General features: G+C 43.3%; 1 protein-coding gene across 1 annotated transcript in view; it reads left to right on the top strand.

Moving 5' to 3' along the window:
• Positions 1-25,055, top strand: part of LOC106583702 (ceramide synthase 5) — a 94,466-nt gene that overhangs the window by 67,307 nt on the left and 2,104 nt on the right. The window contains exons 7-9 of the mRNA XM_014168206.2: positions 21,992-22,120; positions 22,522-22,628; positions 24,170-24,326. Of these exons, the coding sequence (XP_014023681.2) occupies positions 21,992-22,120; positions 22,522-22,628; positions 24,170-24,326 (393 nt within the window). The remainder of the gene's footprint in view (positions 1-21,991; positions 22,121-22,521; positions 22,629-24,169; positions 24,327-25,055) is intronic.

Genomic DNA, 25,055 nt, shown 5'->3' on the forward strand with positions numbered 1-25,055 from the left:
TAGCTGTCAGTTTGTAACTGTCAGTTTGTCTGGTCATTGTAGCTGTCAGTTTGTAACTGTCAGTTTGTCTGGTCATTGTAGCTGTCATTTTGTCTGGTCATTGTAGCTGTCAGTTTGTCTGGTCATTGTAGCTGTCAGTTTGTAACTGTCAGTTTGTCTGGTCATTGTAGCTGTCAGTTTGTCTGGTCATTGTAGCTGTGTACTGTCAGTTTGTCTGGTCATTGTAGCTGTCAGTTTGTCCTGTCATTGTAACTGTCAGTTTGTCTGGTCATTGTAGCTGTCAGTTTGTCTGGTCATTGTAGCTGTCAGTTTGTAACTGTCAGTTTGTCTGGTCATTGTAGCTGTCAGTTTGTCTGGTCATTGTAACTGTCAGTTTGTCTGGTCATTGTAGCTGTCAGTTTGTCTGGTCATTGTAGCTGTCAGTTTGTAACTGTCAGTTTGTCTGGTCTTTGTAGCTGTCAGTTTGTCTGGTCATTGTAGCTGTCAGTTTGTCTGGTCATTGTAGCTGTCAGTTTGTCTTGTCATTGTAGCTGTCAGTTTGTAACTGTCAGTTTGTCTGGTCATTGTAGCTGTCAGTTTGTAACTGTCAGTTTGTCTGGTCATTGTAGCTGTCATTTTGTCTGGTCATTGTAGCTGTCAGTTTGTCTGGTCATTGTAGCTGTCAGTTTGTAACTGTCAGTTTGTCTGGTCATTGTAGCTGTCAGTTTGTCTGGTCATTGTAGCTGTCAGTTTGTAACTGTCAGTTTGTCTGGTCATTGTAGCTGTCAGTTTGTCCTGTCATTGTAACTGTCAGTTTGTCTGGTCATTGTAGCTGTCAGTTTGTCTGGTCATTGTAGCTGTCAGTTTGTAACTGTCAGTTTGTCTGGTCATTGTAGCTGTCAGTTTGTCTGGTCATTGTAACTGTCAGTTTGTCTGGTCATTGTAGCTGTCAGTTTGTCTGGTCATTGTAGCTGTCAGTTTGTAACTGTCAGTTTGTCTGGTCTTTGTAGCTGTCAGTTTGTCTGGTCATTGTAGCTGTCAGTTTGTCTGGTCATTGTAGCTGTCAGTTTGTCTTGTCATTGTAGCTGTCAGTTTGTAACTGTCAGTTTGTCTGGTCATTGTAGCTGTCAGTTTGTAACTGTCAGTTTGTCTGGTCATTGTAGCTGTCATTTTGTCTGGTCATTGTAGCTGTCAGTTTGTCTGGTCATTGTAGCTGTCAGTTTGTAACTGTCAGTTTGTCTGGTCATTGTAGCTGTCAGTTTGTCTGGTCATTGTAGCTGTCAGTTTGTAACTGTAAGTTTGTCTGGTCATTGTAGCTGTCAGTTTGTCTGGTCATTGTAACTGTCAGTTTGTCTGGTCATTGTAGCTGTCAGTTTGTCTGGTCATTGTAGCTGTCAGTTTGTAACTGTCAGTTTGTCTGGTCATTGTAGCTGTCAGTTTGTCTGGTCATTGTAGCTGTCCGTTTGTAACTGTCAGTTTGTCTGGTCATTGTAGCTGTCAGTTTGTCTGGTCATTGTAGCTGTCAGTTTGTCTGATCATTGTAGCTGTCAGTTTGTCTGGTCATTGTAGCTGTCAGTTTGTCTGGTCATTGTAGCTGTCAGTTTGTAACTGTCAGTTTGTCTGGTCATTGTAGCTGTCAGTTTGTAACTGTCAGTTTGTCCGGTCATTGTAACTGTCAGTTTGTCTGGTCATTGTAGCTGTCAGTTTGTCTGGTCATTGTAACTGTCAGTTTGTCTGGTCATTGTAGCTGTCAGTTTGTCTGGTCATTGTAGCTGTCATTTTGTCTGGTCATTGTAGCTGTCAGTTTGTAACTGTCAGTTTGTCTGGTCATTGTAACTGTCAGTTTGTCTGGTCATTGTAGCTGTCAGTTTGTAACTGTCAGTTTGTCTGGTCATTGTAGCTGTCAGTTTGTCTGGTCATTGTCGCTGTCAGTTTGTAACTGTCAGTTTGTCTGGTTATTGTAACTGTCAGTTTGTCTGGTCATTGTAGCTGTCAGTTTGTCTGGTCATTGTAGCTGTCAGTTTGTCTGGTCATTGTAGCTGTCAGTTTGTCTGGTCATTGTAGCTGTCAGTTTGTCTGGTCATTGTAGCTGTCAGTTTGTCTGGTCATTGTAGCTGTCAGTTTGTCTGGTCATAGTAGCTGTCAGTTTGTCTGGTCATAGTAGCTGTCAGTTTGTCTGGTCATTGTAGCTGTCAGTTTGTCTGGTCATTGTAGCTGTCAGTTTGTAACTGTCAGTTTGTCTGGTCATTGTAGCTGTCAGTTTGTCTGGTCATTGTAGCTGTCAGTTTGTCTGGTCATTGTAGCTGTCAGTTTGTCTGGTCATTGTAGCTGTCAGTTTGTCTGGTCATTGTAGCTGTCATTTTGTCTGGTCATTGTAGCTGTCAGTTTGTAACTGTCAGTTTGTCCTGTCATTGTAACTGTCAGTTTGTCTGGTCATTGTAGCTGTCAGTTTGTCTGGTCATTGTAGCTGTCAGTTTGTCTGGTCATTGTAGCTGTCAGTTTGTCTGGTCATTGTAGCTGTCAGTTTGTCTGGTCATTGTAGCTGTCAGTTTGTCTGGTCATTGTAGCTGTCAGTTTGTCTGGTTATTGTAGCTGTCAGTTTGTAACTGTCAGTTTGTCTGGTCATTGTAGCTGTCAGTTTGTAACTGTCAGTTTGTCTGGTCATTGTAGCTGTCAGTTTGTCTGGTCATTGTAGCTGTCAGTTTGTAACTGTCAGTTTGTCTGGTTATTGTAACTGTCAGTTTGTCTGGTCATTGTAGCTGTCAGTTTGTCTGGTCATTGTAGCTGTCAGTTTGTCTGGTCATTGTAGCTGTCAGTTTGTCTGGTCATTGTAGCTGTCAGTTTGTCTGGTCATTGTAGCTGTCAGTTTGTCTGGTCATTGTAGCTGTCAGTTTGTAACTGTCAGTTTGTCTGGTCATTGTAGCTGTCAGTTTGTCTGGTCATTGTAGCTGTCAGTTTGTCTGGTCATTGTAGCTGTCAGTTTGTAACTGTCAGTTTGTCTGGTCATTGTAGCTGTCAGTTTGTCTGGTCATTGTAGCTGTCAGTTTGTCTGGTCATTGTAGCTGTCATTTTGTCTGGTCATTGTAGCTGTCAGTTTGTAACTGTCAGTTTGTCTGGTCATTGTAACTGTCAGTTTGTCTGGTCATTGTAGCTGTCAGTTTGTCTGGTCATTGTAGCTGTCAGTTTGTCTGGTCATTGTAGCTGTCAGTTTGTCTGGTCATTGTAGCTGTCAGTTTGTCTGGTCATTGTAGCTGTCAGTTTGTCTGGTTATTGTAGCTGTCAGTTTGTAACTGTCAGTTTGTCTGGTCATTGTAGCTGTCAGTTTGTAACTGTCAGTTTGTCTGGTCATTGTAACTGTCAGTTTGTCTGGTCATTGTAGCTGTCAGTTTTTAACTGTCAGTTTGTCTGGTCATTGTAGCTGTCAGTTTGTCTGGTCATTGTAGCTGTCAGTTTGTCTGGTCATTGTAGCTGTCAGTTTGTCTGGTCATTGTAGCTGTCAGTTTGTCTGGTCATTGTAACTGTCAGTTTGTCTGGTCATTGTAGCTGTCAGTTTGTAACTGTCAGTTTGTCTGGTCATTGTAGCTGTCAGTTTGTCTGGTCATTGTAACTGTCAGTTTGTCTGGTCATTGTAGCTGTCAGTTTGTCTGGTCATTGTAGCTGTCAGTTTGTCTGGTCATTGTAGCTGTCAGTTTGTAACTGTCAGTTTGTCTGGTCATTGTAGCTGTCAGTTTGTCTGGTCATTGTAGCTGGCAGTTTGTCTGGTCATTGTAGCTGTCAGTTTGTCTGGTCATTGTAGCTGTCAGTTTGTCTGGTCATTGTAGCTGTCAGTTTGTAACTGTCAGTTTGTCTGGTCATTGTAGCTGTCAGTTTGTCTGGTCATTGTAGCTGTCAGTTTGTCTGGTCATTGTAACTGTCAGTTTGTCTGGTCATTGTAGCTGTCAGTTTGTCTGGTCATTGTAGCTGTCAGTTTGTCTGGTCATTGTAGCTGTCAGTTTGTCTTGTCATTGTAGCTGTCAGTTTGTAACTGTCAGTTTGTCTGGTCATTGTAGCTGTCAGTTTGTCTGGTCATTGTAGCTGTCAGTTTGTAACTGTCAGTTTGTCTGGTCATTGTAGCTGTCAGTTTGTCTGGTCATTGTAGCTGTCAGTTTGTCTGGTCATTGTAGCTGTCAGTTTGTCTGGTCATTGTAGCTGTCAGTTTGTAACTGTCAGTTTGTCTGGTCATTGTAGCTGTCAGTTTGTCTGGTCATTGTAGCTGCAGTGACTGTCAGTTTGTCTGGTCATTGTAGCTGTCAGTTTGTCTGGTCATTGTAGCTGTCAGTTTGTCTGGTCATTGTAGCTGTCAGTTTGTCTGGTCATTGTAGCTGTCAGTTTGTAACTGTCAGTTTGTCTGGTCATTGTAGCTGTCAGTTTGTCTGGTCATTGTAGCTGTCAGTTTGTCTGGTCATTGTAGCTGTCAGTTTGTAACTGTCAGTTTGTCTGGTCATTGTAGCTGTCAGTTTGTCTGGTCATTGTAGCTGTCAGTATGTCTGGTCATTGTAGCTGTCAGTTTGTAACTGTCAGTTTGTCTGGTCATTGTAGCTGTCAGTTTGTCTGGTCATTGTAGCTGTCAGTTTGTCTGGTCATTGTAGCTGTCAGTTTGTAACTGTCAGTTTGTCTGGTCATTGTAACTGTCAGTTTGTCTGGTCATTGTAGCTGTCAGTTTGTCTGGTCATTGTAGCTGTCAGTTTGTAACTGTCAGTTTGTCTGGTCATTGTAACTGTCAGTTTGTCTGGTCATTGTAGCTGTCAGTTTGTCTGGTCATTGTAGCTGTCAGTTTGTCTGGTCATTGTAGCTGTCAGTTTGTCTTGTCATTGTAGCTGTCAGTTTGTAACTGTCAGTTTGTCTGGTCATTGTAGCTGTCAGTTTGTCTGGTCATTGTAGCTGTCAGTTTGTAACTGTCAGTTTGTCTGGTCATTGTAGCTGTCAGTTTGTCTGGTCATTGTAGCTGTCAGTTTGTCTGGTCATTGTAGCTGTCAGTTTGTCTGGTCATTGTAGCTGTCAGTTTGTAACTGTCAGTTTGTCTGGTCATTGTAGCTGTCAGTTTGTCTGGTCATTGTAGCTGTCAGTTTGTAACTGTCAGTTTGTCTGGTCATTGTAGCTGTCAGTTTGTCTGGTCATTGTAGCTGTCAGTTTGTCTGGTCATTGTAGCTGTCAGTTTGTCTGGTCATTGTAGCTGTCAGTTTGTAACTGTCAGTTTGTCTGGTCATTGTAGCTGTCAGTTTGTCTGGTCATTGTAGCTGTCAGTTTGTCTGGTCATTGTAGCTGTCAGTTTGTAACTGTCAGTTTGTCTGGTCATTGTAGCTGTCAGTTTGTCTGGTCATTGTAGCTGTCAGTATGTCTGGTCATTGTAGCTGTCAGTTTGTAACTGTCAGTTTGTCTGGTCATTGTAGCTGTCAGTTTGTCTGGTCATTGTAGCTGTCAGTTTGTAACTGTCAGTTTGTCTGGTCATTGTAGCTGTCAGTTTGTCTGGTCATTGTAGCTGTCAGTTTGTCTGGTCATTGTAGCTGTCAGTTTGTAACTGTCAGTTTGTCTGGTCATTGTAGCTGTCAGTTTGTCTGGTCATTGTAGCTGTCAGTTTGTCTGGTCATTGTAGCTGTCAGTTTGTAACTGTCAGTTTGTCTGGTCATTGTAGCTGTCAGTTTGTCTGGTCATTGTAGCTGTCAGTTTGTCTGGTCATTGTAGCTGTCAGTTTGTAACTGTCAGTTTGTCTGGTCATTGTAGCTGTCAGTTTGTCTGGTCATTGTAGCTGTCAGTTTGTAACTGTCAGTTTGTCTGGTCATTGTAGCTGTCAGTTTGTCTGGTCATTGTAGCTGTCAGTTTGTAACTGTCAGTTTGTCTGGTCATTGTAGCTGTCAGTTTGTCTGGTCATTGTAGCTGTCAGTTTGTCTGGTCATTGTAGCTGTCAGTTTGTCTGGTCATTGTAGCTGTCAGTTTGTCTGGTCATTGTAGCTGTCAGTTTGTAACTGTCAGTTTGTCTGGTCATTGTAGCTGTCAGTTTGTCTGGTCATTGTAGCTGTCAGTTTGTCTGGTCATTGTAGCTGTCAGTTTGTCTGGTCATTGTAGCTGTCAGTTTGTCTTTTCATTGTAGCTGTCAGTTTGTCTGGTCATTGTAGCTGTCAGTTTGTCTGGTCATTGTAGCTGTCAGTTTGTCTGGTCATTGTAGCTGTCAGTTTGTCTGGTCATTGTAGCTGTCAGTTTGTAACTGTCAGTTTGTCTGGTCATTGTAGCTGTCAGTTTGTCTGGTCATTGTAGCTGTCAGTTTGTCTGGTCATTGTAGCTGTCAGTTTGTAACTGTCAGTTTGTCTGGTCATTGTAGCTGTCAGTTTGTCTGGTCATTGTAGCTGTCAGTTTGTAACTGTCAGTTTGTCTGGTCATTGTAGCTGTCAGTTTGTAACTGTCAGTTTGTCTGGTCATTGTAGCTGTCAGTTTGTCTGGTCATTGTAGCTGTCAGTTTGTCTGGTCATTGTAGCTGTCAGTTTGTAACTGTCAGTTTGTCTGGTCATTGTAGCTGTCAGTTTGTCTGGTCATTGTAGCTGTCAGTTTGTCTGGTCATTGTAGCTGTCAGTTTGTAACTGTCAGTTTGTCTGGTCATTGTAGCTGTCAGTTTGTCTGGTCATTGTAGCTGTCAGTTTGTCTGGTCATTGTAGCTGTCAGTTTGTCTGGTCATTGTAGCTGTCAGTTTGTCTGGTCATTGTAGCTGTCAGTTTGTCTGGTCATTGTAGCTGTCAGTTTGTCTGGTTATTGTAGCTGTCAGTTTGTAACTGTCAGTTTGTCTGGTCATTGTAGCTGTCAGTTTGTCTGGTCATTGTAGCTGTCAGTTTGTAACTGTCAGTTTGTCTGGTCATTGTAGCTGTCAGTTTGTCTGGTCATTGTAGCTGTCAGTTTGTCTGGTCATTGTAGCTGTCAGTTTGTCTGGTCATTGTAGCTGTCAGTTTGTCTGGTCATTGTAGCTGTCAGTTTGTCTGGTCATTGTAGCTGTCAGTTTGTCTGGTCATTGTAGCTGTCAGTTTGTCTGGTCATTGTAGCTGTCAGTTTGTCTGGTCATTGTAGCTGTCAGTTTGTAACTGTCAGTTTGTCTGGTCATTGTAGCTGTCAGTTTGTCTGGTCATTGTAGCTGTCAGTTTGTCTGGTCATTGTAGCTGTCAGTTTGTCTGGTCATTGTAGCTGTCAGTTTGTCTTTTCATTGTAGCTGTCAGTTTGTCTGGTCATTGTAGCTGTCAGTTTGTCTGGTCATTGTAACTGTCAGTTTGTCTGGTCATTGTAGCTGTCAGTTTGTCTGGTCATTGTAGCTGTCAGTTTGTAACTGTCAGTTTGTCTGGTCATTGTAGCTGTCAGTTTGTCTGGTCATTGTAGCTGTCAGTTTGTAACTGTCAGTTTGTCTGGTCATTGTAGCTGTCAGTTTGTCTGGTCATTGTAGCTGGCAGTTTGTCTGGTCATTGTAGCTGTCAGTTTGTAACTGTCAGTTTGTCTGGTCATTGTAGCTGTCAGTTTGTCTGGTCATTGTAGCTGGCAGTTTGTCTGGTCATTGTAGCTGTCAGTTTGTAACTGTCAGTTTGTCTGGTCATTGTAACTGTCAGTTTGTCTGGTCATTGTAGCTGTCAGTTTGTCTGGTCATTGTAGCTGTCAGTTTGTCTGGTCATTGTAGCTGTCAGTTTGTCTGGTTATTGTAGCTGTCAGTTTGTAACTGTCAGTTTGTCTGGTCATTGTAGCTGTCAGTTTGTCTGGTCATTGTAGCTGTCAGTTTGTAACTGTCAGTTTGTCTGGTCATTGTAGCTGTCAGTTTGTCTGGTCATTGTAGCTGTCAGTTTGTCTGGTCATTGTAGCTGTCAGTTTGTCTGGTCATTGTAGCTGTCAGTTTGTCTGGTCATTGTAGCTGTCAGTTTGTCTGGTCATTGTAGCTGTCAGTTTGTCTGGTCATTGTAGCTGTCAGTTTGTCTGGTCATTGTAACTGTCAGTTTGTCTGGTCATTGTAGCTGTCAGTTTGTAACTGTCAGTTTGTCTGGTCATTGTAGCTGTCAGTTTGTCTGGTCATTGTAACTGTCAGTTTGTCTGGTCATTGTAGCTGTCAGTTTGTCTGGTCATTGTAGCTGTCAGTTTGTCTTTTCATTGTAGCTGTCAGTTTGTCTGGTCATTGTAGCTGTCAGTTTGTCTGGTCATTGTAACTGTCAGTTTGTCTGGTCATTGTAGCTGTCAGTTTGTCTGGTCATTGTAGCTGTCAGTTTGTAACTGTCAGTTTGTCTGGTCATTGTAGCTGTCAGTTTGTCTGGTCATTGTAGCTGTCAGTTTGTCTGGTCATTGTAGCTGTCAGTTTGTCTGGTCATTGTAGCTGTCAGTTTGTCTGGTCATTGTAGCTGTCAGTTTGTAACTGTCAGTTTGTCTGGTCATTGTAGCTGTCAGTTTGTAACTGTCAGTTTGTCTGGTCATTGTAGCTGTCAGTTTGTCTGGTCATTGTAGCTGTCAGTTTGTCTGGTCATTGTAGCTGTCAGTTTGTAACTGTCAGTTTGTCTGGTCATTGTAGCTGTCAGTTTGTCTGGTCATTGTAGCTGTCAGTTTGTCTGGTCATTGTAGCTGTCAGTTGTTGTCATTGTAGCTGTCAGTTTGTCTGGTCATTGTAGCTGTCAGTTTGTCTGGTCATTGTAGCTGTCAGTTTGTCTGGTCATTGTAGCTGTCAGTTTGTCTGGTCATTGTAGCTGTCAGTTTGTCTGGACATTGTAGCTGTCAGTTTGTCTGGTTATTGTAGCTGTCAGTTTGTAACTGTCAGTTTGTCTGGTCATTGTAGCTGTCAGTTTGTCTGGTCATTGTAGCTGTCAGTTTGTCTGGTCATTGTAGCTGTCAGTTTGTCTGGTCATTGTAGCTGTCAGTTTGTCTGGTCATTGTAGCTGTCAGTTTGTCTGGTCATTGTAGCTGTCAGTTTGTCTGGTCATTGTAACTGTCAGTTTGTCTGGTCATTGTAGCTGTCAGTTTGTAACTGTCAGTTTGTCTGGTCATTGTAGCTGTCAGTTTGTCTGGTCATTGTAGCTGTCAGTTTGTCTGGTCATTGTAGCTGTCAGTTTGTCTGGTCATTGTAGCTGTCAGTTTGTCTTTTCATTGTAGCTGTCAGTTTGTCTGGTCATTGTAGCTGTCAGTTTGTCTGGTCATTGTAGCTGTCAGTTTGTCTGGTCATTGTAGCTGTCAGTTTGTCTGGTCATTGTAGCTGTCAGTTTGTAACTGTCAGTTTGTCTGGTCATTGTAGCTGTCAGTTTGTCTGGTCATTGTAGCTGTCAGTTTGTCTGGTCATTGTAGCTGTCAGTTTGTAACTGTCAGTTTGTCTGGTCATTGTAGCTGTCAGTTTGTCTGGTCATTGTAGCTGTCAGTTTGTAACTGTCAGTTTGTCTGGTCATTGTAGCTGTCAGTTTGTAACTGTCAGTTTGTCTGGTCATTGTAGCTGTCAGTTTGTCTGGTCATTGTAGCTGTCAGTTTGTCTGGTCATTGTAGCTGTCAGTTTGTAACTGTCAGTTTGTCTGGTCATTGTAACTGTCAGTTTGTCTGGTCATTGTAGCTGTCAGTTTGTCTGGTCATTGTAGCTGTCAGTTTGTAACTGTCAGTTTGTCTGGTCATTGTAGCTGTCAGTTTGTCTGGTCATTGTAGCTGTCAGTTTGTCTGGTCATTGTAGCTGTCAGTTTGTCTGGTCATTGTAGCTGTCAGTTTGTCTGGTCATTGTAGCTGTCAGTTTGTCTGGACATTGTAGCTGTCAGTTTGTCTGGTTATTGTAGCTGTCAGTTTGTAACTGTCAGTTTGTCTGGTCATTGTAGCTGTCAGTTTGTCTGGTCATTGTAGGCTGTCAGTTTGTCTGGTCATTGTAGCTGTCAGTTTGTCTGGTCATTGTAGCTGTCAGTTTGTCTGGTCATTGTAGCTGTCAGTTTGTCTGGTCATTGTAGCTGTCAGTTTGTCTGGTCATTGTAGCTGTCAGTTTGTCTGGTCATTGTAGCTGTCAGTTTGTCTGGTCATTGTAGCTGTCAGTTTGTCTGGTCATTGTAGCTGTCAGTTTGTCTGGTCATTGTAGCTGTCAGTTTGTCTGGTCATTGTAGCTGTCAGTTTGTAACTGTCAGTTTGTCTGGTCATTGTAGCTGTCAGTTTGTCTGGTCATTGTAACTGTCAGTTTGTCTGGTCATTGTAGCTGTCAGTTTGTCTGGTCATTGTAGCTGTCAGTTTGTCTTTTCATTGTAGCTGTCAGTTTGTCTGGTCATTGTAGCTGTCAGTTTGTCTGGTCATTGTAACTGTCAGTTTGTCTGGTCATTGTAGCTGTCAGTTTGTCTGGTCATTGTAGCTGTCAGTTTGTAACTGTCAGTTTGTCTGGTCATTGTAGCTGTCAGTTTGTCTGGTCATTGTAGCTGTCAGTTTGTAACTGTCAGTTTGTCTGGTCATTGTAGCTGTCAGTTTGTCTGGTCATTGTAGCTGGCAGTTTGTCTGGTCATTGTAGCTGTCAGTTTGTAACTGTCAGTTTGTCTGGTCATTGTAGCTGTCAGTTTGTCTGGTCATTGTAGCTGGCAGTTTGTCTGGTCATTGTAGCTGTCAGTTTGTAACTGTCAGTTTGTCTGGTCATTGTAACTGTCAGTTTGTCTGGTCATTGTAGCTGTCAGTTTGTCTGGTCATTGTAGCTGTCAGTTTGTCTGGTCATTGTAGCTGTCAGTTTGTCTGGTTATTGTAGCTGTCAGTTTGTAACTGTCAGTTTGTCTGGTCATTGTAGCTGTCAGTTTGTCTGGTCATTGTAGCTGTCAGTTTGTCTGGTCATTGTAGCTGTCAGTTTGTCTGGTCATTGTAGCTGTCAGTTTGTCTGGTCATTGTAGCTGTCAGTTTGTCTGGTCATTGTAGCTGTCAGTTTGTCTGGTCATTGTAGCTGTCAGTTTGTCTGGTCATTGTAACTGTCAGTTTGTCTGGTCATTGTAGCTGTCAGTTTGTAACTGTCAGTTTGTTTGGTCATTGTAGCTGTCAGTTTGTCTGGTCATTGTAACTGTCAGTTTGTCTGGTCATTGTAGCTGTCAGTTTGTCTGGTCATTGTAGCTGTCAGTTTGTCTTTTCATTGTAGCTGTCAGTTTGTCTGGTCATTGTAGCTGTCAGTTTGTCTGGTCATTGTAACTGTCAGTTTGTCTGGTCATTGTAGCTGTCAGTTTGTCTGGTCATTGTAGCTGTCAGTTTGTAACTGTCAGTTTGTCTGGTCATTGTAGCTGTCAGTTTGTCTGGTCATTGTAGCTGTCAGTTTGTCTGGTCATTGTAGCTGTCAGTTTGTAACTGTCAGTTTGTCTGGTCATTGTAGCTGTCAGTTTGTCTGGTCATTGTAGCTGTCAGTTTGTAACTGTCAGTTTGTCTGGTCATTGTAGCTGTCAGTTTGTAACTGTCAGTTTGTCTGGTCATTGTAGCTGTCAGTTTGTCTGGTCATTGTAGCTGTCAGTTTGTCTGGTCATTGTAGCTGTCAGTTTGTAACTGTCAGTTTGTCTGGTCATTGTAACTGTCAGTTTGTCTGGTCATTGTAGCTGTCAGTTTGTCTGGTCATTGTAGCTGTCAGTTTGTAACTGTCAGTTTGTCTGGTCATTGTAGCTGTCAGTTTGTCTGGTCATTGTAGCTGTCAGTTTGTCTGGTCATTGTAGCTGTCAGTTTGTCTGGTCATTGTAGCTGTCAGTTTGTCTGGTCATTGTAGCTGTCAGTTTGTCTGGACATTGTAGCTGTCAGTTTGTCTGGTTATTGTAGCTGTCAGTTTGTAACTGTCAGTTTGTCTGGTCATTGTAGCTGTCAGTTTGTCTGGTCATTGTAGCTGTCAGTTTGTAACTGTCAGTTTGTCTGGTCATTGTAGCTGTCAGTTTGTCTGGTCATTGTAGCTGTCAGTTTGTCTGGTCATTGTAGCTGTCAGTTTGTCTGGTCATTGTAGCTGTCAGTTTGTCTGGTCATTGTAGCTGTCAGTTTGTCTGGTCATTGTAGCTGTCAGTTTGTCTGGTCATTGTAGCTGTCAGTTTGTCTGGTCATTGTAGCTGTCAGTTTGTCTGGTCATTGTAACTGTCAGTTTGTCTGGTCATTGTAGCTGTCAGTTTGTAACTGTCAGTTTGTCTGGTCATTGTAGCTGTCAGTTTGTCTGGTCATTGTAGCTGTCAGTTTGTCTGGTCATTGTAGCTGTCAGTTTGTCTGGTCATTGTAGCTGTCAGTTTGTAACTGTCAGTTTGTCTGGTCATTGTAGCTGTCAGTTTGTCTGGTCATTGTAGCTGTCAGTTTGTCTGGTCATTGTAGCTGTCAGTTTGTAACTGTCAGTTTGTCTGGTCATTGTAGCTGTCAGTTTGTCTGGTCATTGTAGCTGTCAGTTTGTAACTGTCAGTTTGTCTGGTCATTGTAGCTGTCAGTTTGTCTGGTCATTGTAGCTGGCAGTTTGTCTGGTCATTGTAGCTGTCAGTTTGTAACTGTCAGTTTGTCTGGTCATTGTAGCTGTCAGTTTGTCTGGTCATTGTAGCTGTCAGTTTGTCTGGTCATTGTAGCTGTCAGTTTGTCTGGTTATTGTAGCTGTCAGTTTGTAACTGTCAGTTTGTCTGGTCATTGTAGCTGTCAGTTTGTCTGGTCATTGTAGCTGTCAGTTTGTAACTGTCAGTTTGTCTGGTCATTGTAGCTGTCAGTTTGTCTGGTCATTGTAGCTGTCAGTTTGTCTGGTCATTGTAGCTGTCAGTTTGTCTGGTCATTGTAGCTGTCAGTTTGTCTGGTCATTGTAGCTGTCAGTTTGTCTGGTCATTGTAGCTGTCAGTTTGTAACTGTCAGTTTGTCTGGTCATTGTAGCTGTCAGTTTGTCTGGTCATTGTAGCTGTCAGTTTGTCTGGTCATTGTAGCTGTCAGTTTGTCTGGTCATTGTAGCTGTCAGTTTGTCTGGTCATTGTAGCTGTCAGTTTGTCTGGTCATTGTAGCTGTCAGTTTGTCTGGTCATTGTAGCTGTCAGTTTGTCTGGTCATTGTAGCTGTCAGTTTGTAACTGTCAGTTTGTCTGGTCATTGTAGCTGTCAGTTTGTCTGGTCATTGTAGCTGTCAGTTTGTAACTGTCAGTTTGTCTGGTCATTGTAGCTGTCAGTTTGTCTGGTCATTGTAGCTGTCAGTTTGTCTGGTCATTGTAGCTGTCAGTTTGTAACTGTCAGTTTGTCTGGTCATTGTAGCTGTCAGTTTGTCTGGTCATTGTAGCTGTCAGTTTGTAACTTCTTTGTCTGGTCATTGTAGCTGTCAGTTTGTCTGGTCATTGTAGCTGTCAGTTTGTCTGGTCATTGTAGCTGTCAGTTTGTCTGGTCATTGTAGCTGTCAGTTTGTCTGGTCATTGTAGCTGTCAGTTTGTCTGGTCATTGTAGCTGTCAGTTTGTAACTGTCAGTTTGTCTGGTCATTGTAGCTGTCAGTTTGTCTGGTCATTGTAGCTGTCAGTTTGTAACTGTCAGTTTGTCTGGTCATTGTAGCTGTCAGTTTGTCTGGTCATTGTAGCTGTCAGTTTGTCTGGTCATTGTAGCTGTCAGTTTGTAACTGTCAGTTTGTCTGGTCATTGTAGCTGTCAGTTTGTCTGGTCATTGTAGCTGTCAGTTTGTCTGGTCATTGTAGCTGTCAGTTTGTCTGGTCATTGTAGCTGTCAGTTTGTCTGGTCATTGTAGCTGTCAGTTTGTCTGGTTATTGTAGCTGTCAGTTTGTAACTGTCAGTTTGTCTGGTCATTGTAGCTGTCAGTTTGTCTGGTCATTGTAGCTGTCAGTTTGTAACTGTCAGTTTGTCTGGTCATTGTAGCTGTCAGTTTGTCTGGTCATTGTAGCTGTCAGTTTGTCTGGTCATTGTAGCTGTCAGTTTGTCTGGTCATTGTAGCTGTCAGTTTGTCTGGTCATTGTAGCTGTCAGTTTGTCTGGTCATTGTAGCTGTCAGTTTGTCTGGTCATTGTAGCTGTCAGTTTGTCTGGTCATTGTAGCTGTCAGTTTGTCTGGTCATTGTAGCTGTCAGTTTGTAACTGTCAGTTTGTCTGGTCATTGTAGCTGTCAGTTTGTCTGGTCATTGTAGCTGTCAGTTTGTCTGGTCATTGTAGCTGTCAGTTTGTCTGGTCATTGTAGCTGTCAGTTTGTCTGGTCATTGTAGCTGTCAGTTTGTCTGGTCATTGTAGCTGTCAGTTTGTCTGGTCATTGTAGCTGTCAGTTTGTCTGGTCATTGTAGCTGTCAGTTTGTCTGGTCATTGTAGCTGTCAGTTTGTCTGGTTATTGTAGCTGTCAGTTTGTAACTGTCAGTTTGTCTGGTCATTGTAGCTGTCAGTTTGTCTGGTCATTGTAGCTGTCAGTTTGTCTGGTCATTGTAGCTGTCAGTTTGTAACTGTCAGTTTGTCTGGTCATTGTAGCTGTCAGTTTGTCTGGTCATTGTAGCTGTCAGTTTGTCTGGTCATTGTAGCTGTCAGTTTGTCTGGTCATTGTAGCTGTCAGTTTGTCTGGTCATTGTAGCTGTCAGTTTGTAACTGTCAGTTTGTCTGGTCATTGTAGCTGTCAGTTTGTCTGGTCATTGTAGCTGTCAGTTTGTCTGGTCATTGTAGCTGTCAGTTTGTCTGGTCATTGTAGCTGTCAGTTTGTCTGGTCATTGTAGCTGTCAGTTTGTCTGGTCATTGTAGCTGTCAGTTTGTCTGGTCATTGTAGCTGTCAGTTTGTAACTGTCAGTTTGTCTGGTCATTGTAGCTGTCAGTTTGTCTGGTCATTGTAGCTGTCAGTTTGTCTGGTCATTGTAGCTGTCAGTTTGTCTGGTCATTGTAGCTGTCAGTTTGTAACTGTCAGTTTGTCTGGTCATTGTAGCTGTCAGTTTGTCTGGTCATTGTAGCTGTCAGTTTGTCTGGTCATTGTAGCTGTCAGTTTGTAACTGTCAGTTTGTCTGGTCATTGTAGCTGTCAGTTTGTCTGGTCATTGTAGCTGTCAGTTTGTCTGGTCATTGTAGCTGTCAGTTTGTAGCTGTCAGTTTGTCTGGTCATTGTAACTGTCAGTTTGTCTGGTCATTGTAGCTGTCAGTTTGTCTGGTCATTGTAGCTGTCAGTTTGTCTGGTCATTGTAGCTGTCAGTTTGTCTGGTCATTGTAGCTGTCAGTTTGTCTGGTCATTGTAGCTGTCAGTTTGTCTGGTTATTGTAGCTGTCAGTTTGTAACTGTCAGTTTGTCTGGTCATTGTAGCTGTCAGTTTGTCTGGTCATTGTAGCTGTCAGTTTGTAACTGTCAGTTTGTCTGGTCATTGTAGCTGTCAGTTTGTCTGGTCATTGTAGCTGTCAGTTTGTCTGGTCATTGTAGCTGTCAGTTTGTCTGGTCATTGTAGCTGTCAGTTTGTCTGGTCATTGTAGCTGTCAGTTTGTCTGGTCATTGTAGCTGTCAGTTTGTCTGGTCATTGTAGCTGTCAGTTTGTCTGGTCATTGTAGCTGTCAGTTTGTCTGGTCATTGTAGCTGTCAGTTTGTAACTGTCAGTTTGTCTGGTCATTGTAGCTGTCAGTTTGTCTGGTCATTGTAGCTGTCAGTTTGTCTGGTCATTGTAGCTGTCAGTTTGTCTGGTCATTGTAGCTGTCAGTTTGTCTGGTCATTGTAGCTGTCAGTTTGTAACTGTCAGTTTGTCTGGTCATTGTAGCTGTCAGTTTGTCTGGTCATTGTAGCTGTCAGTTTGTCTGGTCATTGTAGCTGTCAGTTTGTAACTGTCAGTTTGTCTGGTCATTGTAGCTGTCAGTTTGTCTGGTCATTGTAGCTGTCAGTTTGTCTGGTCATTGTAGCTGTCAGTTTGTCTGGTCATTGTAGCTGTCAGTTTGTAACTGTCAGTTTGTCTGGTCATTGTAACTGTCAGTTTGTCTGGTCATTGTAGCTGTCAGTTTGTCTGGTCATTGTAGCTGTCAGTTTGTCTGGTCATTGTAGCTGTCAGTTTGTCTGGTCATTGTAACTGTCAGTTTGTCTGGTCATTGTAGCTGTCAGTTTGTCTGGTCATTGTAGCTGTCAGTTTGTCTGGTCATTGTAGCTGTCAGTTTGTCTGGTCATTGTAGCTGTCAGTTTGTCTGGTTATTGTAGCTGTCAGTTTGTAACTGTCAGTTTGTCTGGTCATTGTAGCTGTCAGTTTGTCTGGTCATTGTAGCTGTCAGTTTGTCTGGTCATTGTAGCTGTCAGTTTGTAACTGTCAGTTTGTCTGGTCATTGTAGCTGTCAGTTTGTCTGGTCATTGTAGCTGTCAGTTTGTCTGGTCATTGTAGCTGTCAGTTTGTCTGGTCATTGTAGCTGTCAGTTTGTCTGGTCATTGTAGCTGTCAGTTTGTAACTGTCAGTTTGTCTGGTCATTGTAGCTGTCAGTTTGTCTGGTCATTGTAGCTGTCAGTTTGTCTGGTCATTGTAGCTGTCAGTTTGTCTGGTCATTGTAGCTGTCAGTTTGTCTGGTCATTGTAGCTGTCAGTTTGTAACTGTCAGTTTGTCTGGTCATTGTAGCTGTCAGTTTGTCTGGTCATTGTAGCTGTCAGTTTGTAACTGTCAGTTTGTCTGGTCATTGTAGCTGTCAGTTTGTAACTGTCAGTTTGTCTGGTCATTGTAGCTGTCAGTTTGTCTGGTCATTGTAGCTGTCAGTTTGTCTGGTCATTGTAGCTGTCAGTTTGTAACTGTCAGTTTGTCTGGTCATTGTAACTGTCAGTTTGTCTGGTCATTGTAGCTGTCAGTTTGTCTGGTCATTGTAGCTGTCAGTTTGTAACTGTCAGTTTGTCTGGTCATTGTAGCTGTCAGTTTGTCTGGTCATTGTAGCTGTCAGTTTGTCTGGTCATTGTAGCTGTCAGTTTGTAGCTGTCAGTTTGTCTGGTCATTGTAACTGTCAGTTTGTCTGGTCATTGTAGCTGTCAGTTTGTCTGGTCATTGTAGCTGTCAGTTTGTCTGGTCATTGTAGCTGTCAGTTTGTCTGGTCATTGTAGCTGTCAGTTTGTCTGGTCATTGTAGCTGTCAGTTTGTCTGGTTATTGTAGCTGTCAGTTTGTCTGGTCATTGTAGCTGTCAGTTTGTCTGGTCATTGTAGCTGCTGTCAGTTTGTCTGGTCATTGTAGCTGTCAGTTTGTCTGGTCATTGTAGCTGTCAGTTTGTCTGGTCATTGTAGCTGTCAGTTTGTCTGGTCATTGTAGCTGTCAGTTTGTCTGGTCATTGTAGCTGTCAGTTTGTCTGGTCATTGTAGCTGTCAGTTTGTCTGGTCATTGTAACTGTCAGTTTGTCTGGTCATTGTAGCTGTCAGTTTGTCTGGTCATTGTAGCTGTCAGTTTGTAACTGTCAGTTTGTCTGGTCATTGTAACTGTCAGTTTGTCTGGTCATTGTAGCTGTCAGTTTGTCTGGTCATTGTAGCTGTCAGTTTGTCTGGTCATTGTAGCTGTCAGTTTGTCTGGTCATTGTAGCTGTCAGTTTGTAACTGTCAGTTTGTCTGGTCATTGTAGCTGTCAGTTTGTCTGGTCATTGTAGCTGTCAGTTTGTCTGGTCATTGTAGCTGTCAGTTTGTAACTGTCAGTTTGTCTGGTCATTGTAGCTGTCAGTTTGTCTGGTCATTGTAGCTGTCAGTTTGTCTGGTCATTGTAGCTGTCATTTTGTCTGGTCATTGTAGCTGTCAGTTTGTAACTGTCAGTTTGTCTGGTCATTGTAACTGTCAGTTTGTCTGGTCATTGTAGCTGTCAGTTTGTCTGGTCATTGTAGCTGTCAGTTTGTCTGGTCATTGTAGCTGTCAGTTTGTCTGGTCATTGTAGCTGTCAGTTTGTCTGGTCATTGTAGCTGTCAGTTTGTCTGGTTATTGTAGCTGTCAGTTTGTAACTGTCAGTTTGTCTGGTCATTGTAGCTGTCAGTTTGTCTGGTCATTGTAGCTGTCAGTTTGTCTGGTCATTGTAGCTGTCAGTTTGTAACTGTCAGTTTGTCTGGTCATTGTAGCTGTCAGTTTGTCTGGTCATTGTAGCTGTCAGTTTGTCTGGTCATTGTAGCTGTCAGTTTGTAACTGTCAGTTTGTCTGGTCATTGTAGCTGTCAGTTTGTCTGGTCATTGTAGCTGTCAGTTTGTCTGGTCATTGTAGCTGTCATTTTGTCTGGTCATTGTAGCTGTCAGTTTGTAACTGTCAGTTTGTCTGGTCATTGTAGCTGTCAGTTTGTCTGGTCATTGTAGCTGTCAGTTTGTCTGGTCATTGTAGCTGTCAGTTTGTCTGGTCATTGTAGCTGTCAGTTTGTCTGGTTATTGTAGCTGTCAGTTTGTAACTGTCAATTTGTCTGGTCATTGTAGCTGTCAGTTTGTCTGGTCATTGTAGCTGTCAGTTTGTCTGGTCATTGTAGCTGTCAGTTTGTCTGGTCATTGTAGCTGTCAGTTTGTCTGGTCATTGTAACTGTCAGTTTGTCTGGTCATTGTAGCTGTCAGTTTGTCTGGTCATTGTAGCTGTCATTTTGTCTGGTCATTGTAGCTGTCAGTTTGTAACTGTCAGTTTGTCTGGTCATTGTAATTGTCAGTTTGTCTGGTCATTGTAGCTGTCAGTTTGTAACTGTCAGTTTGTCTGGTCATTGTAGCTGTCAGTTTGTCTGGTCATTGTAGCTGTCAGTTTGTCTGGTCATTGTAGCTGTCATTTTGTCTGGTCATTGTAGCTGTCAGTTTGTAACTGTCAGTTTGTCTGGTCATTGTAACTGTCAGTTTGTCTGGTCATTGTAGCTGTCTGTTTGTCTGGTCTTTGTAGCTGTCAGTTTGTCTGGTCATTGTAGCTGTCAGTTTGTCTGGTCATTGTAGCTGTCAGTTTGTCTGGTCATTGTAGCTGTCAGTTTGTAACTGTCAGTTTGTCTGGTCATTGTAGCTGTCAGTTTGTCTGGTCATTGTAGCTGTCAGTTTGTCTGGTCATTGTAGCTGTCAGTTTGTCTGGTCATTGTAGCTGTCAGTTTGTCTGGTCATTGTAGCTGTCAGTTTGTAACTGTCAGTTTGTCTGGTCATTGTAGCTGTCAGTTTGTCTGGTCATTGTAACTGTCAGTTTGTCTGGTCATTGTAGCTGTCAGTTTGTCTGGTCATTGTAGCTGTCAGTTTGTCTTTTCATTGTAGCTGTCAGTTTGTCTGGTCATTGTAGCTGTCAGTTTGTCTGGTCATTGTAGCTGTCAGTTTGTCTGGTCATTGTAACTGTCAGTTTGTCTTGTCATTGTAGCTGTCAGTTTGTAACTGTCAGTTTGTCTGGTCATTGTAGCTGTCAGTTTGTCTGGTCATTGTAGCTGTCAGTTTGTAACTGTCAGTTTGTCTGGTCATTGTAATTGTCAGTTTGTCTGGTCATTGTAGCTGTCAGTTTGTAACTGTCAGTTTGTCTGGTCATTGTAGCTGTCAGTTTGTCTGGTCATTGTAGCTGTCAGTTTGTCTGGTCATTGTAGCTGTCATTTTGTCTGGTCATTGTAGCTGTCAGTTTGTAACTGTCAGTTTGTCTGGTCATTGTAGCTGTCAGTTTGTCTGGTCATTGTAGCTGTCAGTTTGTCTGGTCATTGTAGCTGTCAGTTTGTCTGGTCATTGTAGCTGTCAGTTTGTCTGGTCATTGTAGCTGTCAGTTTGTCTGGTTATTGTAGCTGTCAGTTTGTAACTGTCAATTTGTCTGGTCATTGTAGCTGTCAGTTTGTCTGGTCATTGTAGCTGTCAGTTTGTCTGGTCATTGTAGCTGTCAGTTTGTCTGGTCATTGTAGCTGTCAGTTTGTCTGGTCATTGTAGCTGTCAGTTTGTCTGGTCATTGTAACTGTCAGTTTGTCTGGTCATTGTAGCTGTCAGTTTGTCTGGTCATTGTAGCTGTCATTTTGTCTGGTCATTGTAGCTGTCAGTTTGTAACTGTCAGTTTGTCTGGTCATTGTAATTGTCAGTTTGTCTGGTCATTGTAGCTGTCAGTTTGTAACTGTCAGTTTGTCTGGTCATTGTAGCTGTCAGTTTGTCTGGTCATTGTAGCTGTCAGTTTGTCTGGTCATTGTAGCTGTCATTTTGTCTGGTCATTGTAGCTGTCAGTTTGTAACTGTCAGTTTGTCTGGTCATTGTAACTGTCAGTTTGTCTGGTCATTGTAGCTGTCTGTTTGTCTGGTCATTGTAGCTGTCAGTTTGTCTGGTCATTGTAGCTGTCAGTTTGTCTGGTCATTGTAGCTGTCAGTTTGTAACTGTCAGTTTGTCTGGTCATTGTAGCTGTCAGTTTGTCTGGTCATTGTAGCTGTCAGTTTGTCTGGTCATTGTAGCTGTCAGTTTGTCTGGTCATTGTAGCTGTCAGTTTGTCTGGTCATTGTAGCTGTCAGTTTGTAACTGTCAGTTTGTCTGGTCATTGTAGCTGTCAGTTTGTCTGGTCATTGTAACTGTCAGTTTGTCTGGTCATTGTAGCTGTCAGTTTGTCTGGTCATTGTAGCTGTCAGTTTGTCTTTTCATTGTAGCTGTCAGTTTGTCTGGTCATTGTAGCTGTCAGTTTGTCTGGTCATTGTAGCTGTCAGTTTGTCTGGTCATTGTAACTGTCAGTTTGTCTGGTCATTGTAGCTGTCAGTTTGTAACTGTCAGTTTGTCTGGTCATTGTAGCTGTCAGTTTGTCTGGTCATTGTAGCTGTCAGTTTGTCTGGTCATTGTAGCTGTCAGTTTGTCTGGTCATTGTAACTGTCAGTTTGTCTGGTCATTGTAGCTGTCACTGGACATGTCCTCAGTGTGTCAGAGTCATAGACTGTCTGTTTATTTTAGTGTGGTTGCTTCAAACTGTTCATCTCTGACCTTGGCTTACAGTGCTCCCTGTCTGTTCCCGTGTCTTACTGCTACTGTAGAAGAATTGATAATGTGTCTTACTGCTTCTGTAGAAGAGTAGATCATGTCTTACTGTAGAAGAGTAGATCATGTCTTACTGTTACTGTAGAAGAGTAGATCATGTGAGAGTACACAAGTAGTATTCCAGAATTGCCTTGGAACTTTTCTATAATGACCCAGTTGCTGTGACAACCTCTTCCTGGTTCATTATGACCCAGTTGCTGTGGTAACCTCCTCCTGGTTCGTTATGACCCAGTTGCTGTGGTAATCTCCTCCTGGTTCGTTATGACCCAGTTGCTGTGGTAACCTCCTCCTGGTTCGTTATGACCCAGTTGCTGTGGTAACCTCCTCCTGGTTCATTATGACCCAGTTGCTGTGGTAACCTCCTCCTGGTTCGTTATGACCCAGTTTCTGTGGTAACCTCCTCCTGGTTCATTATGACCCAGTTGCTGTGGTAACCTCCTCCTGGTTCGTTATGAGCCAGTTGCTGTGGTAACCTCCTCCTGGTTCATTATGACCCAGTTGCTGTGGTAACCTCCTCCTGGTTCGTTATGAGCCAGTTGCTGTGGTAACCTCCTCCTGGTTCGTTATGAGCCAGTTGCTGTGGTAACCTCCTCCTGGTTCGTTATGACCCAGTTGCTGTGGTAACCTCCTCCTGGTTCGTTATGACCCAGTTGCTGTGGTAACCTCCTCCTGGTTCGTTATGACCCAGTTGCTGTGGTAACCTCCTCCTGGTTCGTTATGACCCAGTTGCTGTGGTAACCTCCTCCTGGTTCGTTATGACCCAGTTGCTGTGGTAACCTCCTCCTGGTTCATTATGACCCAGTTGCTGTGGTAACCTCCTCCTGGTTCGTTATGACCCAGTTGCTGTGGTAACCTCCTTGGTTCGTTATGACCCAGTTGCTGTGGTAACCTCCTCCTGGTTCGTTATGACCCAGTTGCTGTGGTAACCTCCTCCTGGTTCGTTATGACCCAGTTGCTGTGGTAACCTCCTCCTGGTTCATTATGAGCCAGTTGCTGTGGTAACCTCCTCCTGGTTCGTTATGACCCAGTTGCTGTGGTAACCTCCTCCTGGTTCGTTATGAGCCAGTTGCTGTGGTAACCTCCTCCTGGTTCGTTATGACCCAGTTGCTGTGGTAACCTCCTCCTGGTTCGTTATGAGCCAGTTGCTGTGGTAACCTCCTCCTGGTTCGTTATGACCCAGTTGCTGTGGTAACCTCCTCCTGGTTCGTTGTTGAATTGCAGGACTTTCCCATCATGTTCATCCATCACCTAGCAACGGTGAGCCTGATCAGTTTCTCCTACGCTAACAACATGCTACGTGTTGGGAGTCTGGTGATGTGTGTCCACGATGCATCAGACTTCATACTGGAGGTGAGTGGGTATGGACGGACACACACACACACACACACACACACACACACACACACACACACACACACACACACACACAGAGAGAGAGAGACACACACAGAGAGAGAGAGAGAGAGAGACACACACAGAGAGAGAGAGAGAGAGACACACACACACACAGAGAGAGAGAGAGAGAGAGAGAGACAGGCTCAGTTCCAGTTTCCACATTTACAAACTAGCATAGTACTTAGAATGAGTTGGCCATGCATTCTCAGGGATATGCTAGTGTAGATACTGGAATGTACATCAGTCTTATTTCTCATGAAGAAGGAACTTCTGGTGTGACATGGAACATTCAGTCAGACACAGAAACTAGTAGGTACATTGAATTATATCAAGCTTTTCCTACTCCTCTTTTTCAGGCAGCCAAGCTGGCCAACTACGCCAAGTACCAGCGGTTGTGTGACTTCCTGTTTGTTCTGTTTGCAGTAGTCTTCTTCATCACACGGCTCGTCATCTACCCTCTACGGTTAGTGAAACTCTATGGTTATCCATCTACCCTCTATGGTTATCCATCTACCCTCTATGGTTATCCATCTACCCTCTATGGTTATCCATCTACCCTCTATGGTTATCCATCTACCCTCTATGGTTATTCATCTACCCTCTATGGTTATCCATCTACCCTCTATGGCTATCGTCTACCCTCTATGGTTATCCATCTACCCTCTATGGTTATCCATCTACCCTCTATGGTTATCCATCTACCCTCTATGGTTATCCATCTACCCTCTATGGCTATCGTCTACCCTCTATGGTTATCCATCTACCCTCTATGGTTATCCAATTACCCTCTATGGTTAGTCTCTGTCTGTCTGCCAGGTCTCCCTTGGGAAACTTCCTGGGTAATGGGACTTCCTGGTTAACTAAAGGTGAAATAACATTCAGCAGAACTACAGTGCATTCGGGAAAAGTATTCAGACCTCTTTACTTTTTTCACATTTTGTTACATTACGGCCCTATTCTAATGTCAGTTCAATAGATGTTTCATGACAAAGCAAAAACAGGTTTTTAGAAATGTTAGCAAATTTATTTCAAAATAAAAAAAAACTGAAATATGACATTGGCATAAGTATTCAGACCCTTTATTCAGTACTTAGTTGAAGCACCTTTGGCAGTGATTATAGCCTCAAATCTTCTTGGGTATGACGCTACAAGCTTGGCACACCTGTATTTCAAATCAAATTTTAATGGTCACATGCAGATGTTATTGCAAGTGTAGCGAAATGATTGTTTGGGGAGTTCCTCCCATTCTTCTCTGCAAATCCTCCACTCTGTCAGGTTTTAATGGGGAGCGTCGCTGCAACAGATATTTTCAGATCTCTCCAGAGATGTTCGATCGGGTTGAAGTCCGGGCTCTGGTTGGGCCACTCAAAGACATTGAGACTTGTCTTGGCTGTGTGCTTAGGGTTGTTGTCCTGTTGGAAGGTGAACCTTCGCCCCAGTCTGAGGTCTTGAGCGCTCTGGAGCAGGTTTTCATCAAAGATCTCTCTGTACTTTGCTCCGTTCATCTTTCCCTCGATCCTGACTAGTCTCCCAGTCCCTGCTGCTGAAAAACATTCCCACAGTTTGGCCGGGCGTCCAGGTCTAGGAAGACTCTAATCAAGTTGTAGAAACATCTCAAGAATGATCAATGGAAACAGGAGGCACCTGAGCTCAATTTGGAGTCTCATAGCAAAGGGTCTGAATACTTACGTAAATAAGGTATTTCTGTTTTTTTATTTTATCCAAGCAGATAAAGTAGGCAGGTAGCCTAGCGGTTTGAGAGGCGAGCCAACAACTGGTTGCCAGTTTGAATCCCCGGTCAGACGGATAAAATCTGTCAGGAAGTGAGCTGGCCTGTGTGCCAGCCCCCTGCACCTCTCCAAAAACATGTACGTGTGTCATTCGTAGGGGTTGGATTAAATATGGCTTTGTGTGTGTGTGTGTGTGTGTGTGTGTGTGTGTGTGAGCGCTTACATACTTTCAGTGCACCTCTTAATTCATGATGTGATCCTTCCTTTGTTCCAGGATCCTGAACACAACGTTGTTTGAGAGCTGGGAGATCATTGGACCATACCCTTCCTGGTGGCTCTTCAACTGCCTACTGCTGGTGCTACAGATGCTGCACGTCATCTGGTCCTACCTCATAGCCGGGATAGCCTACAAGGCCTTGGTCCGAGGAAAGGTGAGTGGGATGTAGGACTGGTACAGGTTAGATGTAGAAAGGTGAGTGGGAGTTGTAGTACAGCTCTGGCTTCTCAAGATTAGGGACAATTTGGGTTCTAGTCAGGGCCTGTATGAGGTCAGGGCCTGTATGAGGTCAGGGCCTGTATGAGGTCATGGCCTGTATGAGGTCAGGCCCTGTATGAGGTCATGGCCTGTATGAGGACAGTGTCTTAGAATAGAAGTGCTGATCTAGGATCAGGTCCTTCCTGTTCATGTAATCGTATTCATTATGATCTAAAAGACACAGCTGATGCTATATCAGCAATGTTACTGGGAGACTGTTGTGAATACAGGCCCAGACTTTCAGAGACTGTTGTTGAATACAGGCCCAGACTTTCAGAGACTGTTGTGAATACAGGCCCAGACTTTCAGAGACTGTTGTGAATACAGGCCCAGACTTTCAGAGACTGTTGTTAATACAGGCCCAGACTTTCAGAGACTGTTGTGAATACAGGCCCAGACTTTCAGAGACTGTTGTGAATACAGGCCCAGACTTTTGAGAGACTGTTGTGAATACAGGCCCAGACTTTCGAGAGACTTTTGTGAATACAGGCCCAGATTTTCAGAGACTGTTGTGAATTCAGGCCCAGACTTTCGAGAGACTGTTGTGAATACAGACCCAGACATTTGGAGACTGTTGTGAATACAGGCCCAGACTTTTGGAGACTGTTGTGAATACAGGCCCAGA

Source organism: Salmo salar, chromosome ssa22, assembly GCF_905237065.1.
Source record: "Salmo salar chromosome ssa22, Ssal_v3.1, whole genome shotgun sequence".
NCBI classification, from domain to species: domain Eukaryota; kingdom Metazoa; phylum Chordata; class Actinopteri; order Salmoniformes; family Salmonidae; genus Salmo; species Salmo salar.